This window comes from Eublepharis macularius, chromosome 4 (assembly GCF_028583425.1).
Source record: "Eublepharis macularius isolate TG4126 chromosome 4, MPM_Emac_v1.0, whole genome shotgun sequence".
Classification (NCBI taxonomy): Eukaryota; Metazoa; Chordata; class Lepidosauria; order Squamata; family Eublepharidae; genus Eublepharis; species Eublepharis macularius.
In genome coordinates this window covers 114,649,326-114,671,762 of record NC_072793.1, presented here as the reverse complement: position 1 = coordinate 114,671,762, position 22,437 = coordinate 114,649,326, and the positions used below count along the sequence as shown (strand labels likewise).

The following is a 22,437-nucleotide window of genomic DNA, read 5'->3' as shown; positions in this document are numbered from 1 at the left end:
GACCTGAACAACTACTAGTTTGTGTGGGTCTTCTGACCCTAGAACACCTTCTGTGAGTCAGGAAGGCCTGCTGAGAGGAGGATTATATAAAAAGATTCACATCTGTACAAATGAATAATATGAAATGTTGTATACATGGTTTAAAGGTATTATATATGAGTATGATGATGTGAATCCTTTGCCTGGGTCAGCAAGATTTTCATCTGGAACATGATCAAGAAAAAGTGTCCTCAACAGACAGGGGTTCTTCTGAGAATGTGTAGGTCTATACATCTGGACGTAAGACAGCCCTCAGGTATTCCATGTTTGTCTACATGGAATGCTATTCCAAATCTAAAGTTTTCCAATTACAATTTCAACCTTTAATATCTAGGTTGAGAAAGATGTTGAGAAAATTATGCACATGATAATGAGAAAAGAAATGAATGGCTGTTGACAAACTGGATTAAACAGATGATAGTCATCGAACGTTTATGTCCTTCAAATATGTGGAACATATCCTCTGCTGTCAACAGGTTGAATTTAAATATTTACTCAGAAATGCCCTCTCCTGACCCTTTACAGTATTTTAAAAAAAATAGTATTAGTATTTCAGTGAAGGGTTCTTTAAAAAGCAGTTTCAGCAATCCATTTTCACATACTCACCCTCAGAGAGGACTAGATGTAAAACAAAAGATCTTCCATATTACATCTTATCCACATTTTAACAACACATTGGTCATGCCATTCACACACACAAAAAAGGCAACACAGAAATGTATGACACAGAAAAGTCACAGAATGGAGATCAAAACATTAGACACTTTCAACACGCTAACCTTAAATCAACTTATCAGAAAATACTGTTAGGGAAATATCTTTACCTCAAATGCCAAATTTCAGTTCCTAAAATCCAGGGAACTAAATACAGTCATGTTTTTAAGTAACAAGGGCTGATGTTGTTGTTATTTGCATTGCAGGGAACTGGTTGTGTGAATTACTTATATACTTTTAAGTAGTCATATGCATGTGGTAATCACATCATATGACAATGGGATGTGTGTTGAAAGAAAAATAATAAATATGGGCACAGTCCGCCTGAGCACCTACTTACACAAATGTCTTATGGAAAGTGGCAGAAGGAGAGTACTTTGAAGAGGACTGCAGTATAACAACTTTTCTTTTTACAAAGATCAGCTTTCCAGTCACTGTAACTACCAATATTTAGTGATATTTCAATAATGTTTACATGTCATAATGTATTTGCATTATTTCCCAAACCTATGTGAAGGAATGGATGTGCATTTGTTACTCCTGGGACAACTGCACTAATTGCTAAAGGTTTATAAAAGCTTTGCTGCATTTAAGCCAGCAGTATTTGTATTATTCTTGAGATGTCCTCATATATATTATTTAGTGATCAGGTTTTCTGCAAGCAAGCCTATAGAATTTTTCATGCAAAATTATACTAGAAACTTAAAAGATTTTCAGGCCACACTGCCCAATGTTTATTAGAGCAATGATGAGTTTTCTTTAAGCTGTTTCCATTTTATTCACTTTCTTTTCCTAATGGCAAAGTGAAATACAACATTTTGACAGCCTGTTCCATACCTTACAAGCTTTTAAAAATTTTCTTCCAAAATATAAACAAAATGGCACCAATTTGGCAGCAATCTATCACAGCTTCTCCTGAGCCAGCCCAGCAAACAAAAGGTGCGACTAGCACAGCATACATTCATTTCAATACAACTTGATCAGGAAAAGTGCCCAGCAGCTTCTGTTCTTTCACCAAAGCAGTTACTTTGCAACATTTTATTGTCTAAATGCCCCTTTTTAGACTTCTGTGAAAAATGTGTGATACAACTCCATTACACAGATAAAAGTGACAAATATCATAAATGAAGTTCAGAAAAGTATTGTTTAGTTTTAAGAACATGAAATATTTTAAGTGTAATAACTGAAGCGATAACTATTTAATTTTTGCTTATTTTTGATCAACCAATTGATAATTCCATTCTAAATATAGCAGACTGCATGAACATGATCCTTTGTGTTAGAAGTCCCCAAAAGCTAAGAACAGAAACAGAGCAACTGCTTGAACTTCCAGTACTAAAAAGAAAGTTGATATTGGCCTTATACTTAAAAAATTTGCTGCCTCTATAAGTTATGATACAAACCCTCTTTGCCAGTTATTCTCATTTTGAGTTATTCTCATTTTGAGTAGTATTCTATTCAAAACTGAATTTGGCAATCAAGACTAGTTTAGGAGCAGGAGTCCCCAACCTTTTTCAGGCTGTGGGCACCTTTGTAATTCTGACACAGGGTGGTGGGTGCAACCACAAAATGGCTGCCACACAGGTGGGACACAGTCACAAAATGGCTGCTGCAAAACTTGGGAAGCAACCACAAAGAGGAAGCCCAAGTGCAGGAAGAAGGTGGGTAATTTTAAAAATAAACTTGGAAAGAGCAGTGAAATAGACTAGAACCATCACTGTGGTGAAAGTTCCCACTGAAGCAATGGTATTTAACTATGTATAGCCAATCAGATCTCCAATGGGCAATCAGAAGCCCTGAGGGACAAGAGCTTCACCTGGCCTCATCCACTATCTAAAAACATTTGATGGGAGTCAGCAAAGGTATTGGTGGGTGCTATGGTGCCTATGGGCACCACTTTGTGGACCCCAGACTAAAGCTACCAGAGTGTACCTAACCGTTCTGGGTCTTTCTGTGTTTATCTAGATGGTGAAGATGAAGGTAAGAAAATAGCTTTCTGTTGCCTTCCTCTAATTAGCTGAGACCCTTTTGCCACCATCAGTAATGTCTCATGTCCCTTTCAATTGATGTGGGGCCAGGGCAAATTGAATCCATGGCACTAATGGCATGAACATCCCTTCTTCTGCAAGTTTCATTACCTATGATGCCCTGGAAAATTGAGATTACAACATGAGGAACAAGCATTAGAAACTAGCACTGTATTAAGGTGCCCACATACATACACCCTCCCCTTGTGCAATTATGTATTCTAATGACGGTGTTAACAGTTCTATTTGCTTCACATTATACTGGCAGGAAAGGGTCAAAAAGTGTGACTATGCTTGCTTTTGCAGACTAGGTTAAAACACACACCTGACTGGAAAATTGATCCATGAATGGGACCTGCATGTAAGTTAGCTGACAACTAGCCATGTAGTACCGATAATACTGCAGGTTCTCTCTTGGGCAGTTGTATGATAGTTTACATTTCCTCAAATTCTTCTATTTCATAGACACAATGATGGAAGCCAGCTGCATGCATAGTATGTTGGATTGTTTGGTGTCATTAGAAAAGGCAAGCTGAAAGCAGGACATATTGTTCCATAGAGAAGGCATTCATTACATGTTTTGCAGAACTGAACAATGAGTAAGCTTTTCATTTATCCATTTAATAGATAACATCAAGCACCTGCTAATAAGTATGTCTAACATGAAGTTATACAAAAGATCTGTATATTTAAGTAAGGTGTTCAATACTGAGGCCACTCTTTCAGAAGTGGACAACAGCCTACTTTTAGAAGTATATACATATGCTTACATAGGTGTCATCAATCACTGAGTGCAAAATGCCATTATCTAGTTACTGGAAGTTATTTGCACCAATGAGGAAATGACCACTTCATTTAGTGAATCTCTGGGGGTAACCAGGCATTAACATAAGACATCATAAACAGATAGATACAAGCAAGAAGTTCAGGCATTCAAAAGAGCAAACATTGGTAAAATAACATACCAATCCAAGGCACATGCAGAAAAGCTATAATGGTGAAGCTTGAGCAAATGCATAGGCCATTTTACACACTGCAGAGGAATATACAAGGTTAATCTAACTGCTTACCCACTAAGTACACCAAGAACCAGGTTAAGTACGAAAAATGAGCCAAGAATGATAAGACTAACAAAATAGATCCATGGCCATTCACATCCTATTGCATCATTTACCTGTAAAATGTAAGGAAATAAGTTACGATTCAGCTATTTGCTACACAGCAGAATCCCTTTTGCAATTGACAAGTCACATAGGTATCCAAGTATCAGTTGCTGGACCTTATGCCAGGTGTTAGAAGACAATATTTAAACATTTGGAATTTGTTTTTGTATTGGTATTCAACACATTAATTAATGAAACATAATTTACTGCTTTTTTTAAAAAAAATCTGCCCATTACTTTTCGGAAAATGTGCCCTAGTTACAGGAAGCTGTAGTTGACTCTACAGGTACTACCCAAAAAACTAATAATTCCAGTGTTTCATTCTAATTTTTTTCTCTCAATTTACATTGTTCTTCTTTCTCCTGTATACCTATGTGTTCATGGCAATTGAATGCAGGACTCTGCATCTAGGACGAAAAAGGTGTATGCTTACCCGCTCAATACACCAAGAACAAGATTTAGTACGAAAAATGACCCAAAGATGACGAGACTGACAAAATACACCCATGGCAATTCAAATCCCATAGCATCATTCATCTGCAAGAAATAAGATGATCTTATAGAACCAGTTTACTTGTTCATATGTAATAATGAACACTACAGTCAGGCAGAGGAGCTACTCATACAAGCAAAAGATACACTCCCTTTCATTACGATCATAAATAGTTGAAGAAAGAAGATTAAAATATGAGCCACACCCCATTCCTACTTCGAATGCATCTTCTGGAATTATTGCAAAACATAAGATTAGAATGTGAAATTTTACAAATTCTGTTTTCTTACATACTGAACAGTGAACACTCAATTTTGGAGATATGACAATATGTGGAAAGACCCTTCTGATTGACCAAGAACAAGACTTTTTTGCCTTTTTTAATGTCCCCTGATGTGGATCTTGCAAGGCAAGGAAGGAAAGATAGAGTACAACAGATTTTTAAAATAACAATGCTTTACGTAGAAAAGAGCAAGAGTCCAGTAGCACCTATAAGACTAACAAAATTTGTGGTAGGGTATGAGCTAATGTCTTCAGAAACAGCTCATGTCTTCAGATACAGCTAGAATGTGAGTCCATCTGTCCTTTTATCTTGGAGAGAGGAGTGATTTCAGATGCCAAATGACAATAGCCAGTGAATGACAATAGCAGGAGCGACTAGATAGGGTGGGGTATGCAGAGGGGTAGTGGGTATGGTGAAATCAGCATTGGAAATGAGACAGAAAGCCTAGGTCTTGATTCAGTCCAGGTGTCTTGAGCTTCCTTATCAGTTGCAATTCAGCAATGAACTGCTGTGCAACCCCTAGTATTTTCCAGCGTGGATGTGATTTAAATCGAATCGATTTAAATCACGATTTAAATCACTAGTCAGTAAGACTAGATTTAAATCATGGTTTTCTACATAAAGACTCATTCTTTTCTACATAAAGACTCCTCACACGTAGCTTCTTGTGCAGATCTATTCTACCCCCAACAATCTTCTATTCATTGAATTTTTTGAAACTTAGCACTTAAGAGGTAAGGGGTTAGTTCTGTGTTCAAAGATTTGCAAAGGAACAATGGGATTAAGGTCTTTTTCTCAATAGTGTATGTTTATTTCATAACCTTTTTGCTGGGAAGAAAGACACGTGATCTCTGCAGATACAAATTCATAGTTTTGAGAACTGTAAAACCAAGCATCTGTGATAATATCTTCTAGATAGAAAAACTGCCCAATAATCTTACAGAAACCTCTGGAAAAGCATAACATTGTGAATGGTTTAATAGAATTTGTTTACTAAAAAATGTAAACATTGAATGAATATACTGCCTCATGCTACATAATTAAAAACTAATCCTTATTTCATGACGATAACCTTTGGCCTATAATGTATCTTAAATAGAAAACTATCTTTAGATAGATTTTTCCTCAAAAAATAAGTTATTAAAAATTGGATTTAAATTTGAAAAATCCAATTGAAATAAATCATGCTGTTATTTGCAGTTCACTGTGGGAGATGGTTATAAACCTGCTGGAAAGTGCTCATGGCATCAGAACTGATGTGCTTCTCCTTTCCATGCTATCAGAATTTCCTGATGTGTTAAAATTTATTTTTGTCTTCCATTATATATGGCAGCTATTCTTCTATGCCTTCTTTGGATATCCACAGGTCAACTGCAATTCCATCTTTAGGGTTACCATACTGGAAAACGTATGTTTGCCTTGGCATCTTTGTAAAACAGTGAAATTCGGAAAAAGAATTTCATATGTATAGGCTAAACTGATGGAGAACAGGAATTAATATTCTGATATTACAGGAATGCAGCAGGAATTTGCCATTCCTGCTATTTACAATCTCTGTTGTTAGGAGTATGTAACCTTCATTCACAGAATCATCTTCCATCCTCTATTTGTTTTTTCTTCTGTTCCTTTTATGCCTTTTGAAAGAACTTGTTCTTTGTGAACTAAATTTTAACAGCTTATTTTCATCATTCTATAGACCTTGAAGGCAATTGTTATCCTGTCCCAGTAAATTATACATAAACTAAGATTCTGACTGCCTCTAAACATCCCTGAGAATTATATCAGTATTTGTTACTAAGTTTCTGCACCTTAGTGCCTTGTATACTTCTTGCATGGATTGAAATATCTTTCATATTTGTGATTCATAAATTTAATTGCCATTTAAGTTAGTAGTACTTTTATCAACATCTAAAACAGCCTGGGAAAGCAGGGCTTTCTGAAATAATCTGAGATGTTCCAGCAGGCTTTGATGTATGCTCAGTAGGTCAACTAACTTTGGAACACAGACTTCAAAGTCCGCTGGTCAGCTTCTCTCTCTTTAAAGAATGGCAGCCAGTTTCTCAAAACCTTGCTGATTTCAAAGGCTCTGCTCTGGGATCTCAGAGGCTCGCACATCAAGTAGGCTTAAAGGGGAATACCTTTCAAATCTAGCGGTTTATCAACAGCTTGTCAGATTTCTTCTAACTTCTTCTCTATGCTCTTTGGACTTCAGAAAATAACCAGACCACAAACTTTCTCAACTATGCCCAATGCTAAGGGTTCTGAAGGCAGAAAACAGGGTTAACATACCTGTAACTTATGTTCATCGAGTTCTTCTGTGCTGACACACATGGGACTGCGCAGGTGCAGGCCAGCCGCCGGAGAATTTTCTAGAGCTTCCATGGCTCCGAAGGGGCCGTTTGTCGTGCGCCTCAGCGACCGTCTTCCCGCCCAAACGGTCACGTGCTCCTCCAGCGACCAACGGCCCCTTCCCTCAGTTCTCCATTGCCGCCGCTTGACCAACACACTTAGCCGTAACACCTTAAAACACATCAGATTCAGTTACAGCCACCACATCTTTGTGCATTGGAATTCACAGCGGGGTAGGAGGGAGGGTTGTGTGTCAGCACAGAAGAACTCGATGAACATAAGTTACAGGTATGTTAACCCTGTTTTCATCTTCGTTCTTCTGTGCCTCCACACATGGGAGTGTACCAAGCTTCACACAATAAGGAAGGTGGGGTGAAGTCCAACACAATTTTATTGAACAAACAAGAACAACAACAACAAATAGAGATGCATATATACATATATGTAAACTGTGCAGTGATACATCAGTACTCAATATTTACACATATATACACCCAAATACACATATATACACTCTTTTCACTCAAGGGTACCTAGCAGGTACGCCAAGAAAATCTTCCCAAGACTCCCTCAGGAAAAAAGGGAGTGTAGGACAGCCCTGGCCACAGATACATCCTGCTCCGCATTGACATCAATGGCGTAATGCCTGACAAAGGTGTCTGCAGAGGACCATGTGGCTGCTTTACAAATGTTAACGAGGGGCACCCCCCTGAGGAGTGCCGAAGAGGATGCTTGGGACCGCGTGGAGTGGGCCCTAACATGAAGCGGGCAAGCTACCCCTGCCAGGGAATAGGCCCTGCTAATGGCCGCCACAATCCACCTAGACAGGGTTTGTGAGGAAGCCCTGTTACCCTTGTCCTTGGCCCCAAAACATACAAACAGGTGAGGACTGGAGCGGAATCCCTTTGTCCTATCCAGGTAATAAGCTAGGGCCCTCTTCAAGTCTAGGGAATGGAGGGCCTTTTCCCCCTTAGAGGAAGGTTGAGGAAAGAATGCAGGCAGTGAGATATCCTGCGAGAGGTGGAAGGCGGACACCACCTTGGGCAGAAACCCGAGGCAGGGACGCAGGACCACCTTGTTGGGATGAAACACAAGAAAGGGAGGGTCAGACCGCAGTGCAGACAGCTCACTGACCCTTCTGGCCGATGTCACAGCCACCAAGAATGCCACCTTGTAGGATAGCATATCCAAGGGGCAGGTAGCCATAGGTTCAAATGGAGGCAACATGAGACGGGAGAGTACCAGGGACAGTGACCACTGAGGCATTGGCGCCGGCACAGGTGGGTAAAGATTGTACATGCCCTTAAGGAACTGGCGGGATTGTGGGTGAGAAAACAGTGTAGCACCCTCAACTCGGGTGTGAGCAGCTGATATCGCTGCCAGGTGGACCTTGAGGGAGGAAACCTTCAAGCCCAGGCCACGCAAGTGGCACAAATACTCGAATACAACCCCCAAGGGACTGCTGTCAGGCACCACTCCTTTAGCAAGTGCCCAAAGTTCAAACCTGCGCCACTTGGCCGCATAAGCGCGCCTAGTGGATGGCCGACGAGCATTCAGGAGGACCCTCTGTACCTCGTCAGTAAAGCCTACAGGGGAGGAACGATCCGTCAAGCCGTTAGGTGCAGCTTCCTGGGATCGTGGTGGACTAGACTCCCGTTCAGGAGAAGGTCTTGCCGAGGGGGCAGACTGACATATGTCCGTTGGGACAGCCGCAGGAGCTTCGGGAACCAAACCTGCCGTGGCCAAAAGGGGGCCACCAGGATGCAGTCCGTCCCGTCGTCCTCTATCTTGCACAGGACCCTGGGAATCAAGGGGAATGGAGGAAACATGTAGTGCAAGCCCTGCGTCCACGTAAACTGGAAGGCATCCCCAATAGAGAGGGGGTCGCTCCCTGCCCTGGAACAGAACGTGTGGGCCTTGGTGGTCGCCGCAGTGGCGAACACGTCTATCACTGGATGACCCCACATCTGGAAGATCGGCCCAACGCACTCTACGTTCAGTTCCCACTCGTGGTCCAGCAAAGGGACCCTGCTGAGGGCATCTGCCCGGGCATTGTCTGACCCAGCCACGTGTATAGCACGGAGCGACACGCCGTTCCTGATAGCCCACTGCCAAGTGAGCGTGGCTTCCCGGCACAGGGCCATGGACACTGTGCCCCCCTGCTGATTCACGTAGTACATGGCAGTCGTGTTGTCCGTCTGCACCAAGACCTGACGATTCCTCAGCAGTGCTGTAAGAGACACAAGTGCGAAACGAATGGCCCTTAGTTCAAGCACATTGATATGGAGGGTCTTTTCCCTCTCAGACCAGACATCTTGCACAGACACATCACCACAGTAAGCCCCCCATCCCAACAGAGAGGCATCAGTGGTAACCGTGACGTCATGGTGCTGATACCCAAAGGGGGTCCCTTTAAACAAGTTGTCATCAGACAGCCACCAGTCCAAGGAGGAGAGGATGACCCTCGGGATAGAGAATTTGAGGGACGGAGGGTGCAGCAGAGCATCGTACCTCCGCACAAACCAGTTCTGGAGCGGGCGCATACGCAGCCTAGCAAAGGGCACCACAGAGGTGGCCGCTGCCATATGCCCTAGTAAGCACTGGATAGTGCGCACAGACTGGAATCGGTTCCTTTTAACATGGACACTAGACCCCTTAGGGACCGAGCCCTCTCCAAGGGGAGCAGAGCCTTACCCTCCACAGAGTCTAACAGTGCACCAATGTAGGACACCTTGCAGTTGGGCACCAGTTTGGATTTCTCAAAGTTCACCAGGAGCCCCAGGCGTTGGCAAGTGCTAAGTACCAAGCCAATGTCTTGCACCAGCCTAGACTCCGATTCAGCCACGATGAGCCAGTCATCGAGGTACGGAAAGATGGTACAGCCTTCTTCCCGCAGGAAGGAAACCACAGGGGCCACACATTTCGTGAACACTCGTGGGGCAGTGGACAGGCCAAAAGGGAGCACCTTATACCGGAAAACCCTTTGCCGGTAAACGAAGCTCAGGTACTTCCTGTGCTCCTCCCGTATCCCCACGTGAAAATATGCGTCCTTTAAGTCCAGGACCGCAAACCAATCCCCTTGCTTCAGTAAGGCGATGACAGCCGCCAACGTAACCATCCTGAACTTGGTCACCTTGAGGAAGGCATTAAGGCCCCTCAGATCTAAAATGGGACGTAGGCCCCCATCCTTCTTGGGGACCAGGAAGAACCTAGAGAAGAACCCCCTTACAGAGTCCTCATAGGGCAATTCTTCCACAGCACCCTTGGCCAAGAGCGACACGATCTCCGCATCCAGCTCGGCCATAGTGTTATTGACAGCAGCCAGGGGTGAACTGCATCTAGGCAGCTCAACGAACTCCAGCCCGTATCCCAGTTCAACAATCGTTAAGACCCATGAGTCAGATGTTATTGACTCCCACTCAGAGAGGAGTGGACTCAGTCTGTCCGAAAAGTTCGGGGATACGGCTGGCGCGACCCGTCAGTACTGCCTCCCGGCGCCCTGCTGATCTCTCTGCTGGGGCGGTTGTTGTGCCGGACGAGGCTTGAAGGGCCGACGCCTCCTTTGCTGTTGTGCGGGAGGGTAAGGCCGCTGCTGGTAGGCAGGATACTGTTGGTAGCCCGGCCGCTGCTGTTGGTATCTGCCCTGGTAGTGGTAAGGGCCGGACCGGGGAGCGTACCGTGGCCTGGAGGAGGGCTTGTCCGCAGGAGCCAGACCCAAGGACCGTGCCGTCTGCCTGTCCTCTTTTTTCTTTTTCAGGGTCTCGTCGGTGGACTTGGAGAACAGTGAGTCCCCTTCAAAGGGCATGCTCTCCACCCTGGAACGCACCTCCTGGGACAGGGCGGTCGATCGCAGCCAGGAATGGCGCCTGAGGACCACCGCCGAAGCCATCCCCCGAGCAGCAGTGTCGGCAGCGTGGCTCCCAGCATTCATTTGCTGCTTAGACAGCCGGACAGACTCTGTTTGCAGCAGGGACACCACAGCCTTCTGCTCGGGTGGGAGGTCCCGGGTATAGGACGCCAACTTCTCCCAGAGGTACAGCTGGTACCCTGCCATGATGGTCTGGTAGTTGGCAATCCTCAGACCCAGCGAAGCGACGATGTACTGGCGCCTGCCCATGGCATCAAGCTTTCTGCCCTCTTTATCCGCAGGCACCGAGGAGTGACCCGACCGTCGGGGGTTGAATTCCTCCGTGACCAAGGAGGAAGGTGGAGGGTGCTTCACCAACGCCGGCCAGGTGCCCTGCTTGATCTTATAAAGCTGCTCGATCCTCTTAGATGTTGGAGGCTGGTCACAGGGCACCTTCCACACCTTCTCCACGATCTCCTCAATACCCTCGAGCATGGGGAAGCCAATGGACACCGGGTTGTCACCGTATATCCGCTTGAGCAGCTTGTCTTTGGTCTGTGGGGTCGCCGAGGAGATGTCCATCTCGAGGGCCTGGGCCATCCTCGCCATCTGGTCGGCGTAGATGCGGAGGTCCTCGTACGGGGAGCCCGTAGATGGCACCAGATCATCAGCCGGCGATGGTTCAGACCAGGATTCCGACTGGTACTCGGCCAGGCTCTCCACTTCTCCTTCCTCGGAACCGTGCTGGGAGTCCTCACCCTGGACTGGAGGGGGAAACCACGTTCGCCTCGACGTCGACGGCCCCGGTTCTGACTCGGTGAACCCAGCAGGTGCCCCTTCCCACTGGCAACAGTATGGCGAGGGAAGGTAGGAGGCTTGACGATGCCGGGATGCAGTGGATCAGGCAGATCGAATGCTGTCCCCGGACCGGCGTCGCTCACGACCGACAGCAGGCGGAGATGGACGGGCAGGAGATGGACGGCCCCGATGAGGAGACGGGCTCGGTTCCAACCTCGGCGACCGAAGGGCAGGAGATGGTCGGCTCCGACGGCGCGGGCTCGGCTCCGGCCCCGACGAAAACTCTGCGGGCACCGTTTCGAAGGCCATCGGATCCGGCACCGGCACGGCGATTTCCTCTGGTTCGCGGGAACCCAGATGAGGGGAAGGCGTATGAGGAAGCACGATGACCTCCTCCTGGGGAGCGGGATGCGGCGACCGATGATGTTTGGTCTTCTTCTTCTTTTTTGCCGGTTCCGAAGAAGACCTCGGAACCGACGCGCTCCTCGCCTTCGAAGGGGACCTCGGTTTCGACCTCTTAGATTTTATAGGGATCGAACCGGTCGTCGGTTCCGACCGGGGACTCGGCACCAGGATCCTCGGTTCCAACGTCGGTCTCGGATCCGACCTGGTGGATGACGCGCTGCGGGGCGGCCGCGCCGGACCCTGCGCTGGGGAGGCCGCTCTCGACGCCGAGGCACTTGGGGGACGCGGTTTCGACCCCGACCTCGTGGAGGCCACAGAGCCAGCTCTTGAGCGCCTTTCGGCAGAGGGGCTAGGGCCGGCCTTAGGTAACGGGGTCCCCTCGGACATGACCGACTGCCACAGTGACGAATTCAGTCGGGCCCTCCGATCCTGCCGGGCCTTGTTGGTGAAGCCCTGGCAGATCTTGCAGGCCGACACGTTGTGGGTCTCCCCCAAACAAAAGAGGCACAGCTCATGGCCATCGGTTTTGGCCATCTTGGTGTGGCATTGGAGACAATGCTTGAAGAGAGCCGTTGAGGCCATCTTCAGGGGCACGCGAAAGAAGGGTCAAAAAACAGTCCGAGTCAAATTACCAAGTCCACGTCAAAGTCCAAAGCGAGATCCGAAGAATAGTCGAGGTCACGAAGTCCGAAGTCAAAAGCCAAGCAATCAGTTAGAGAAAGGCACGAAGCACAAAAGCACAGAGCAACGAAGCTCACGTTCTCTCCAAGCGGCGGCAAGAAGAGAACTGAGGGAAGGGGCCGTTGGTTGCTGGAGGAGCACGTGACCGTTTGGGCGGGAAGACGGTCGCTGAGGCGCGCGACAAACGGCCCCTTCGGAGCCATGGAAGCTCTAGAAAATTCTCCGGCGGCTGGCCTGCGCCTGCGCAGTCCCATGTGTGGAGGCACAGAAGAACGAAGATGAAGTAGATGTTACAGATGTTCTGTGACTTTTTCTCCCTTCTCGTGAAGTCATCAGATTATGTATTTCCTTATCTTAGCTGTAATAGCCAATAAGGTGAGGTGGACATAGTGATATCAAGTCATACACTGTTCTTTGCTACACGTTGTCAGGAAGAAACAGAAAAGTGACAGCTCCAAGTTTCTATCTAACTCCATCCTTGTTCACACTTCATAGGAAAGCTGGAAGACCACAGTTCTGCAGCAAAATGGTAGTTTTGTGGAGTAAAGGCAAAGGCCATTATTAAATGGGCAAAGCAACTGAGTCATCACACTCTAGCAGACTGGCATTAATGAAATATCTTGCAACCAGCTAGATGTTATATCCCCTGCAGAAATCACTGATTATACTTCTAAGTAACAATACTAACCTAATACTGTGGTAACATCTGCTATTCCTATTGTTATTTATATTATTTTAAGATTCCATCCCTAAAGCATTTGCAAAAATCCTTATGTAATTAAATGTTAATTTGTTTTTAAGGAAGCCAAAAAGGCAACAAGACATAGTTGCACAGCCCAGTAATGAACTTCAAGAGGCCTACAACTTATTATAATTAGCTAACTAACAATTAAACTACATCTGGGATCCCCAACGTTTTTGAGCCTATGCGGACCTTTGGAATTTTGAGAGAGGGTGTGAGTGCCACGCTAAATTGGCTGTGCAGGAGTCAAAGCCCTCGTTGCTTTAGAAAAGAAGAGCAGAAGGAGAATAAAAAGAGAAATGAAGTACAGGAGAGGGGGAAGGAGAGAGAAAAAGGGTAATGAAAACCCAAGGGGAGGGAAAGGGAGCAAAATAAAGGGGAATAAAAAGAAAGAAAGGAAAGCCCAAGTAAGGAGACAGTCTGCGGAATAAAAAGAAATCAAGGAAACCCAGGAGGTAGGGAAAGACAGAAAGAAAACAGAGCATAAAAAGTAAGGGAGAAAGGAAAGGGGAAATGAAGAGAAGAAAAGCCTGAAGGGGAATCAAACCACATACCTACCAAAGAAAGTTCAGGTGCTTACCAGTCCTGATCCTTCAGTGACTGTGGAAAACTCATTTGAATGACATTAGCCAATAACAAGCTCTGCCTCACAATGACCCCACTCACTTTCTGAAAAGCTTGACAGGTGCCAGAGGAAGTACATGGTGGGCACCATGGTGCCAACAGGCATTCCACTGGAAAACTGAACTGTATCAAATGTTCTCAGCATGAGACATAGGCCTTGGTCAAAGCACTACTAGAAACAGAAAATATTCCTTCCCTGACATTATAATTGAAATATCAGGTTGCATTTTGTCATGAAGAATAGTTACAGCAGTTTGACCCCCTCCAATCTCCCCACCGCAGCCTCCCAAATAAGATTGCCAGTCCCTTGTTGGGGAATCCCCCTCCCTCGTTTCTTATTTCCTGCCAGTCTGAGCACCAGCAGGAGAAAAATACTTTTAAATGGCCGATATCACTTCTGGGGGGAAACTGGAAGGGACATCGTGCCTCTCTAGGAATTGCCAGAAAATTTACGGTAAAACCGTAAGAGTTTACTTCCTTGAGACATGTGATGTCCCTTTGTCTAGAACAGTGGATAAGTGGCTAATTAAGTGCACCTGGTGGTTGTCCTTGATTAGGCAGCTCCTCCCCCAGGCTTAAGAAAAGGCGGGGTGGATTGAAAAGAAAGGAGGAAGAGGCTGAATCACAGGCTGCCCCATGTCCCCTTCTCTCTGGTCTCCTGCTGTCTGCCATGCTGAGGCCAGGCCTAGCAACCCTACTCCAAACCCATGTAACTATTACTCTCCATAGGTCCTATGACCTGGGAATAAACTTTTTCTGGGTTGGAAATGGCTGTTGGGGGTTGGGAGGTTGGGATGACCTGCATCATGCTACCCACTAATGAAATGCAAAATCCAACCCAAGAAATCTAAAACACAGCAACAATAGTACATCTACTAAGGATTAAGTTAAGAGATACGGTCTCAGAATCTTAGAAGATAACGTACCCATCAATAAATCACAGTATAATGGAAATTAATGCAATTGGGTCATCTGCAATAGGTTCTGAAACCATTAAACTTTTGATAAGCCAGATTTTTGAGAGCTTCCAAAATGCACTGACCCCTGAAACTTTTCAAATTAACCCAATTAATACAGTCATATGGTGGAAAAACACATGACCTGATACCAACCTCAACTTATGGGTTTATGAAACAATGCACATTGGTGGGAGGAGGAAGAAGAAGAAAAAGGAATAGGAGTTGGTTTTATACTCCACCCTTCACTACCTGAAGGAGTCTCAGAGCAGCTTACAATCACCTTCTTTTCCTCTCCCCACAATAGACACCCTGTGAGGTAGGCGGGCCTGAGAGAGCTCAGAGAGAGCTGTGAGTGACACAAGATCACTCAGCTGGTTTCAAGAGGATGAGTGGGGAATCAAACCTGGCTTAACCACTATACTAAACTGGGAAGATGTGGTTTCTGACAAGAGTGGTTTTATTCTTCTCTGACACTATTAGGAGTCTTATAAAAGTAAGGTACACAGCATCATGTCAGAATAAATTACTTTTCAGTTCTGTGGAATAGCTATCTCCTTGTAAAGCAGTTTAAAATTATTTCTCCCCAAGTGAGCTCAGAATGATACACTGTTCACTCAAAACTCTGACATTTAATCATCACACCTCTTCTAAGCCACAGACTTTTCAATATTTATATTTTTCCTCTGATAGCACTGCTTCTCTGAATGCTGTGAATGTTATTGTGACTGTAATTCATCATGGATTCTCTCATACACTTCTGTAGTTTCTAATGAAAAGGCTGAATCTTTCTTATTAATTACTTCAGTTGAGTGACTATCTAGGACTGTCTCTTTTAATTAACAAAGAACATAATCTATTATAAAGTTCTACAGCTCCACTAAAGTGTGTTTGCCCTGCTCCCATTCATTCCATGTAACTCAGTCAGAATAACTTTTTAGTGGATTGGGTTCTGAAAATTTTCCTGTACTCACATTAACATTAAACAGTATTTCTCCGCTTTAACTTTGAACTGTATTTCTCCAGTTTAACTTTAACAAACACTGCATGCTATCCCTACTTTAAATTTAACATTAATTTATCCTGTTACTATCATTCAGAATTCTTAAAAATCAGAAGATGTTAATTTCTTGCTGACTAACAATGCCATCTTCACACTGTTCTAAGGTTGCCAACAAACCTGGAGAAAAATGTCCTGTCCCTTTAATAAAGGCATCATCTGTGGAAATTTCCTCTAAAGTAAAAACTATCACTTGGTAAATAATATCACATTAACCCTCTATTAAAGCAATTTTTTCTCCAGGCATTTGGCAACCTTACCCCCCCATTAGGTGGGATCAGTTGAGAAGTATATTTAAATCCACAGGAAGTTTCCAGGACAATCCTAAGGAGATCTACTCATAATCCTACTAAAACCTATTCAATGGGACTTACTCCAAGAAAAGTGTTCTCAGGGTTGCACTTTTCATCCAGCAACATGTTACTTGAAAACTCTTGAGTTTATAAATTTTGCTTAACTGATTTTATTTTAAATCTTGAAATGTAGACAACAGATTTATCCCACCAGTTTGAGTAAGATGGCATATACATACAGGGCGTTTTTTCTGGGGAAAGAGGTGGTGGAACTCTCAAGAAGGAAATGAGGGGAACTGATCTCTGTCTTGAGATCAGGGAGGCGGGGCCACTGGACATGTGAGTATTTTCAAGAGGTGCTGGAACTCCATTCCACTGCATTCTGTCTGGGGGAAAAGCCCTGTATACATATAATATGTTTAGAACGTTGTGCTGGTTATGGGGGAATCAGAGCAAGAAACAAGTAGCAAAAATCCCTGAAATTGTTCTCACATATTTCATCTACTGAAGTAAGTAAACAGAACAACAACTAAATTAACTACTTTATTTCAAATCTGTTCATATTTCCATTACTCTAATTTTATTTATAGTCTGGCTTCTCCATCTGTTATGCTCCCCCCCACAACACATCTTTGTGTTAAATATTGGTTTGTGAGAGTAAAACAACCATACTGCGTGGCTCCCACTGAGTTCTAAGGAACAGATAAAATAGTTTACCACAGAACAGGCAAAACCTACCATTCAACTCAACTCACTCTGGATCCCAAGGACAGGAGACAGGTTTAGCTTTCACCCTCTTTACTTTCTCATATATGAATGAATAACTGCCCATTCACTCTTGTGGCAAAAAGTAAAGCACTACTTAGGGGCAATGTGGTAGTAAGGGTAAAAGTAATCATATTCAACATCCCTGATACTGAGCGGCCTGGCTTCTATCAACAGGGATGGCTGTAAATTGGGAGGGGTAGAAAATGCAGGAGAGAGTCATGATACAGGTTGATCTTGACAGACTGGAAAACTGGGCTAAAACGAATAAAATGAATTTCAAAAGCAATAAATGCAAAGTTCTGCATTTAGGTAAGAAAAATCAAAGGTATAATTATAGGATGGGGGAGACTTGTCTTGGCAGTAGTATGTGTGAAAAGGATCTAGGGGTCTTAGAAGCCCATACACTGAACAGCAGTCAGCCGTGTGATGTAGCTAAAAAGGCAAATGCGATTTTGGGCTGTATTAACAGAAGCATAGTGTCCAGATAATGCGAAATGATGGTATCACTCTACTCTGCTCTGGTTAGACCTCACCTAGAGTATTGTGTTCAGTTTTGGGCACCACAATTCCAGAACAGTATAGACAAGCTAGAATGAGGCCAGAAGAGGGCAATGAAGATGGTGAGGGGTCTGGAGACCAAGTCCTATGAGAAAAGGTTGATGGAGCATGGTATGTTTAGCTTGAAGAGGAGACAACTGAGAGGTGATATGATAACCATCTTCAAGTACTCGAAGGGCTGTCATATAGAGGATGGTGTGGAGTTGTTTTCCACTGCCCCAGAAGGTCGAATCAGAACTAACAGGTTGAAAATAAATCAAGAGTTTTCGGCTAAACATTAGGAAAAACTTCCTGACAGAGTGGTCCCTCAGTGGAACAGGCTTCCTCGGGAGGTGGTGGGCTCTCCTTCTTTGGAGGTTTTTAAGCAGAGGCTAGATGGCCATCTGACAGCAATGCTGATTCTGTGAACCTAGGCAGATCATGAGAGGGAGGGCAGGAACGGTTACATCTATGTTTAGTTCTCGTGGCCTCTTCTTACATGCCCAGGGTAAGGTTGATTGCCATCTTGGGGTAAGGTAGCAATTTTCCACAGGCCATTTTGGCTAAGGATCCTGACAGTGTTTTGCCATCTTCTGGGCATGGAGCAGGAGTCACTGGGGTTGTGGGGAGGGGAGACTGTTCTGACTTTCCTGCATTGTCCAGGAGGTTGGTGTAGATGACCCTAGAGGTTCCTTCCAACCCTATGATTCTATAAAGAGGAGGGAGAGCAATGTATCTCTAAACTCACAAGACAGAGATGCATTTTAACCCTTCCAACATTTCCTATCCTATTGTGAAATTACTGTCTACTTACTCTGAATGGTTTTGCCTAAGCTGAAATCCAGCGGGAGTCAAAATAATGCTGATATTCCTTAATGCCTGTAGAGGTGAAAGCTAAGCTCATTGATAAAATAAAATAAAATTTGATCAAAAATAAGTGTTAGGTAAATGTGTTTGAAAATAGTCTCCTGATAGCTTTAGAGAGCAATCCGAAGTAGGCCAATTTGGAAGTAAGGATGAAACTAGATGCAACAGTATCCTTGTGGCTGCCATGAGAATGCCACCACCATTTTAAAGTCATTTAAAAATTTAATGAGGATCCAATCCTGATCAGGCCTACAACACTGCACTCTTGTCCCCTCTAAGTGCCTAAACAACATGTCAAAGGCTGGCAGGTTCAACATTTGATAAGGTATGTAACGAAATGGTTACCAAGGGTGAGATGAGTGCGGGTTGCAGTTGATCTGTCTTAAGAAAAAGGGAATGTTCCCCATGAGGTTTGATGGGCTGTGGGGCCAGGGAGGGGCCTGCAGGAGTCTTGGTGTGGGATGCCCTTCTTCCTGGACTACAACTCCCAGCTGCCCCGGGCCAAGTAAGTGCAGGAAAAATAAGGGGTGGAGCCTGAATAGAAATACCCAGCCGATCCTGAGGGAAAGTCAGTTGCCTTCTTGGTTGAAGAAGGAGAGGCTCTTGCTGCTGGGTGAAACCCGGGTGCCTAGGCCCTAAATGTGGAGGGCCTGGGAGGCAGCAGAAAGGAAAGAAAGGGGGAACTTTCCCTGAGACCACCACCCCTTAAGGTAGAGTAGGGAACAGTGTGGTAGGGAAAGCAGATGGCGGTTCTCTTCAATTTAATTTTCTGCCCTAGGGGTTCTGAAAAGGGGGGTCTACCCTTATGTGTTGCGCCATTACCTGCTTTGTATATAGTGCTCTGTATATAGTTATTAAATTACACTCTCTGAATATAAAGAACCTTGTGGTGCTCTGACTACATAACCTCCCCCACTTGGTACACTACAAGAAGGGAGGGAGCCCAGGAGAAACGGATACATCTAGACCTTAGTGGGTTGCCAATTCTCCAGGGCCCAACCAAAGATTGGGTAATTCATTTCCCAGTAAGGAAATTCAACCAGAGGGGTTTCACTGCCCCTCAGTCAGACGGTGTACAAATCAGTGAGTGGTGGCAGCGACGGAGAGTGTGAGCCACGCCCACCAGGGACGGTGGGAGAAGGATATCGGGGCTAGCAGGCCATTGACAGGGGCTCAGTTGCCCGGACTGAGAGCCAGCACCCGTTCCACCACAAGGTATATGGGGGAAACTAAAGTACTTTTATCTACCACAGTGCGCATTTAAAATGACTTTTAAATGGTGGTGGCCTCATGGCAGTCATGTCTAGTTTGGCTATAAGTCCCATTTTATTCAATTGGGCTTACTCCCAGGAAAATGTCCATAGGACTGCGGCCTTAACCATGACTGAAAACTTGGGAGAAAGTAGACATTCCCAGCTGTATTAGCTTATATGGAAATACAGTAGGCAGAGTTTGGAAGAGACAGAATAGACCAAAAAAAAAACCTGAACGGGAAATACTTTTTGGATACTGGGTCTGGGTCTCTCTGGGAGTCTGAAGAGGGAAGTTAACATCTTGCCTTGTAAGAGTGGTACTTCGTTTCCACCTGTGCTCTAATTCTAATAAAGAAAATGTTACCGAGATGCCATATATCTTCAGTGTTCTATCCTACAAAGTGAGAAACCACTGAAGTAACACTGCCCCTGGAAGTTCTCATCACCACTGGGAAAATAAGGAGTGTATAACAACATAAGAAGCCTCCTTCTAAACCAAACACAGCCTACCTGTCATCATGGACATTACAGAAATTAAAATGCAGCATTACTAAAAGCATTGGTGTCAATTGTTTTTGTTACCGCATGTATAGATGCACTCATAGAATAGTTATTTTCTGTTTCCATGGGAGGCAGAACTACTTTAGGAGATAATGCTACTGAGGGAATAAAGGCATTACTAATTAAATCCCTGTTGATTGTATAAACACTTAGCATTAGTGCGGTTCTTCTGTCACCTTCAGTAGGTGATTGCCTTTGGTTACAGAAGCAATTCTCCGTGTATCACAGTAGCTATTGCTTGTAAAAGCACTTGCTAATCACAGTTATAGCTGAATCGATACACAATATAAAGCTCCATTTTTAAAAGCAGTTCTGCATATGAGGATAAAGTAGCTTATCCAAATATTTAATATCATGCTGATAAATATGTTTTTATTAGGAAAAAGTAAAAACAATTATTTACTTAACTGAGGTAGTTCATTTCATGTCTACCATTTTATCATGACATATCGTAGTAACTGTTTATAACAGCATGAACTACACAAAGAACTTTGATTTTGGGTTTAATATGTTTTATAAAGGAATAAAATAATTTACCACCAGTCCCAGATTTAATATTTTGTATAAAACTTTGCTTTAGATTTCCTTTTACGTGGTTGGATAATATAAAAACTAATATACATTTTTGTCCAACTATCCCACTATTGGTTGTTGTGCTTTTTCCGGGCTGTATTGCCGTGGTCTTGGCATTGTAGTTCCTGACGTTTCGCCAGCAGCTGTGGCTGGCATCTTCAGAGGTGTAGCACCAAAAGACAGAGATCTCTCAGTGTCACAGTGTGGAAAAGATGTTGGCAGGTCATTTATATCTACTCAGGAGGGGTGGGGTTGAGCTGAGTCATCCTGTAAGAGTTGACACTCTATACCCGACAATAGCCCTGCAGAGAAGATTAGCACATCAAGTACCAATCCATATGCAAAAGAACCTCCTCAGGATACAGTGAAGCCTCCCTCCATTAGCATTCCACACCCTGGGAAACTCTTACAGGTTGACTCAGCTCAACCCCACCCCTCCTGAGTAGATACAAATGACCTACATCTTTTCCACACTGTGACACTGAGAGATCTCTGTCTTTTGGTGCTATACCTCTGAAGATGCCAGCCACAGCTGCTGGCGAAACGTCAGGAACTACAATGCCAAGACCACGGCAATACAGCCCGGAAAACCCACAACAACCATCGTTCTCCAGCTGCGAAAGCCTTCGACAATATATCCCACTATTTTCCATAACTTTGATTGGGTATTGAGGTTCAAAACTCTCTGGCTTGGGTCAGATATAACTGCAAAGTATAATCTATGTAACTATGGTTGCAATCCTAAATACACCTACAAGAAATTAAGTCATGCTGAACTCAATGGACTTTACCTCATAATATAGATGCTTAAAATTGTACTGTAAATTAAAAGGGCTAGGGATCCTTGGGCTAGTATACTGTTGTCACACTCCTTCCTCCCCCTACCTACACAATTAAACCACAGTTTGGAATCCTGGGAAAGCATACATCATAGCTTGATGGTTTGGACATGGCAAAGTATGATTTGTCACAAAAGTAGAAATTATTTGTTTGTTTGTCACATCCAAATGGAGAGGGAAGACAGAGCACTGAGGACAAGAATCTCAAAGCATGTTTTCATAGTGGCAAACACTTATTTGCTACCTGAACCAGCTCTTCAAGGCATTAAGTAATTCTAATGTAATATGTCCTAAAGTTTTATTTAGAAGCAAGTCCCAGTGATTAAATGGCACTTCCAGATTAACAGGTTTAGGATTACATACACTTTAATTATTAGTCTTGATACGCCTAGTATGAACATGCATGTGAAGTTACATATATCACCCTGTATAAAAGTCTGTAGGTATAACTTAAATTAACACCATTAGCACTCTTGTAACAAGCTAAAATCATTATCGCGCTGGGCACTGCATCAACAGTAGTGATGTTTTCATTGTTAACTTTAGGGAGATGATTCATTGTCCT

The 22,437-nt window shown here is 44.1% G+C and overlaps 1 protein-coding gene across 3 annotated transcripts in view; it reads right to left on the bottom strand.

Annotated features, from left to right (window-relative positions):
* The window catches only part of CACNA1D (calcium voltage-gated channel subunit alpha1 D), a 365,621-nt gene that overhangs the window by 200,908 nt on the left and 142,276 nt on the right, over positions 1-22,437 (bottom strand). For all 3 annotated transcript variants that reach the window (XM_054975338.1, XM_054975339.1, XM_054975340.1), the window contains exon 7: positions 4,377-4,480. In XM_054975338.1, coding sequence (XP_054831313.1) covers positions 4,377-4,480 — 104 coding nt within the window. The remainder of the gene's footprint in view (positions 1-4,376; positions 4,481-22,437) is intronic.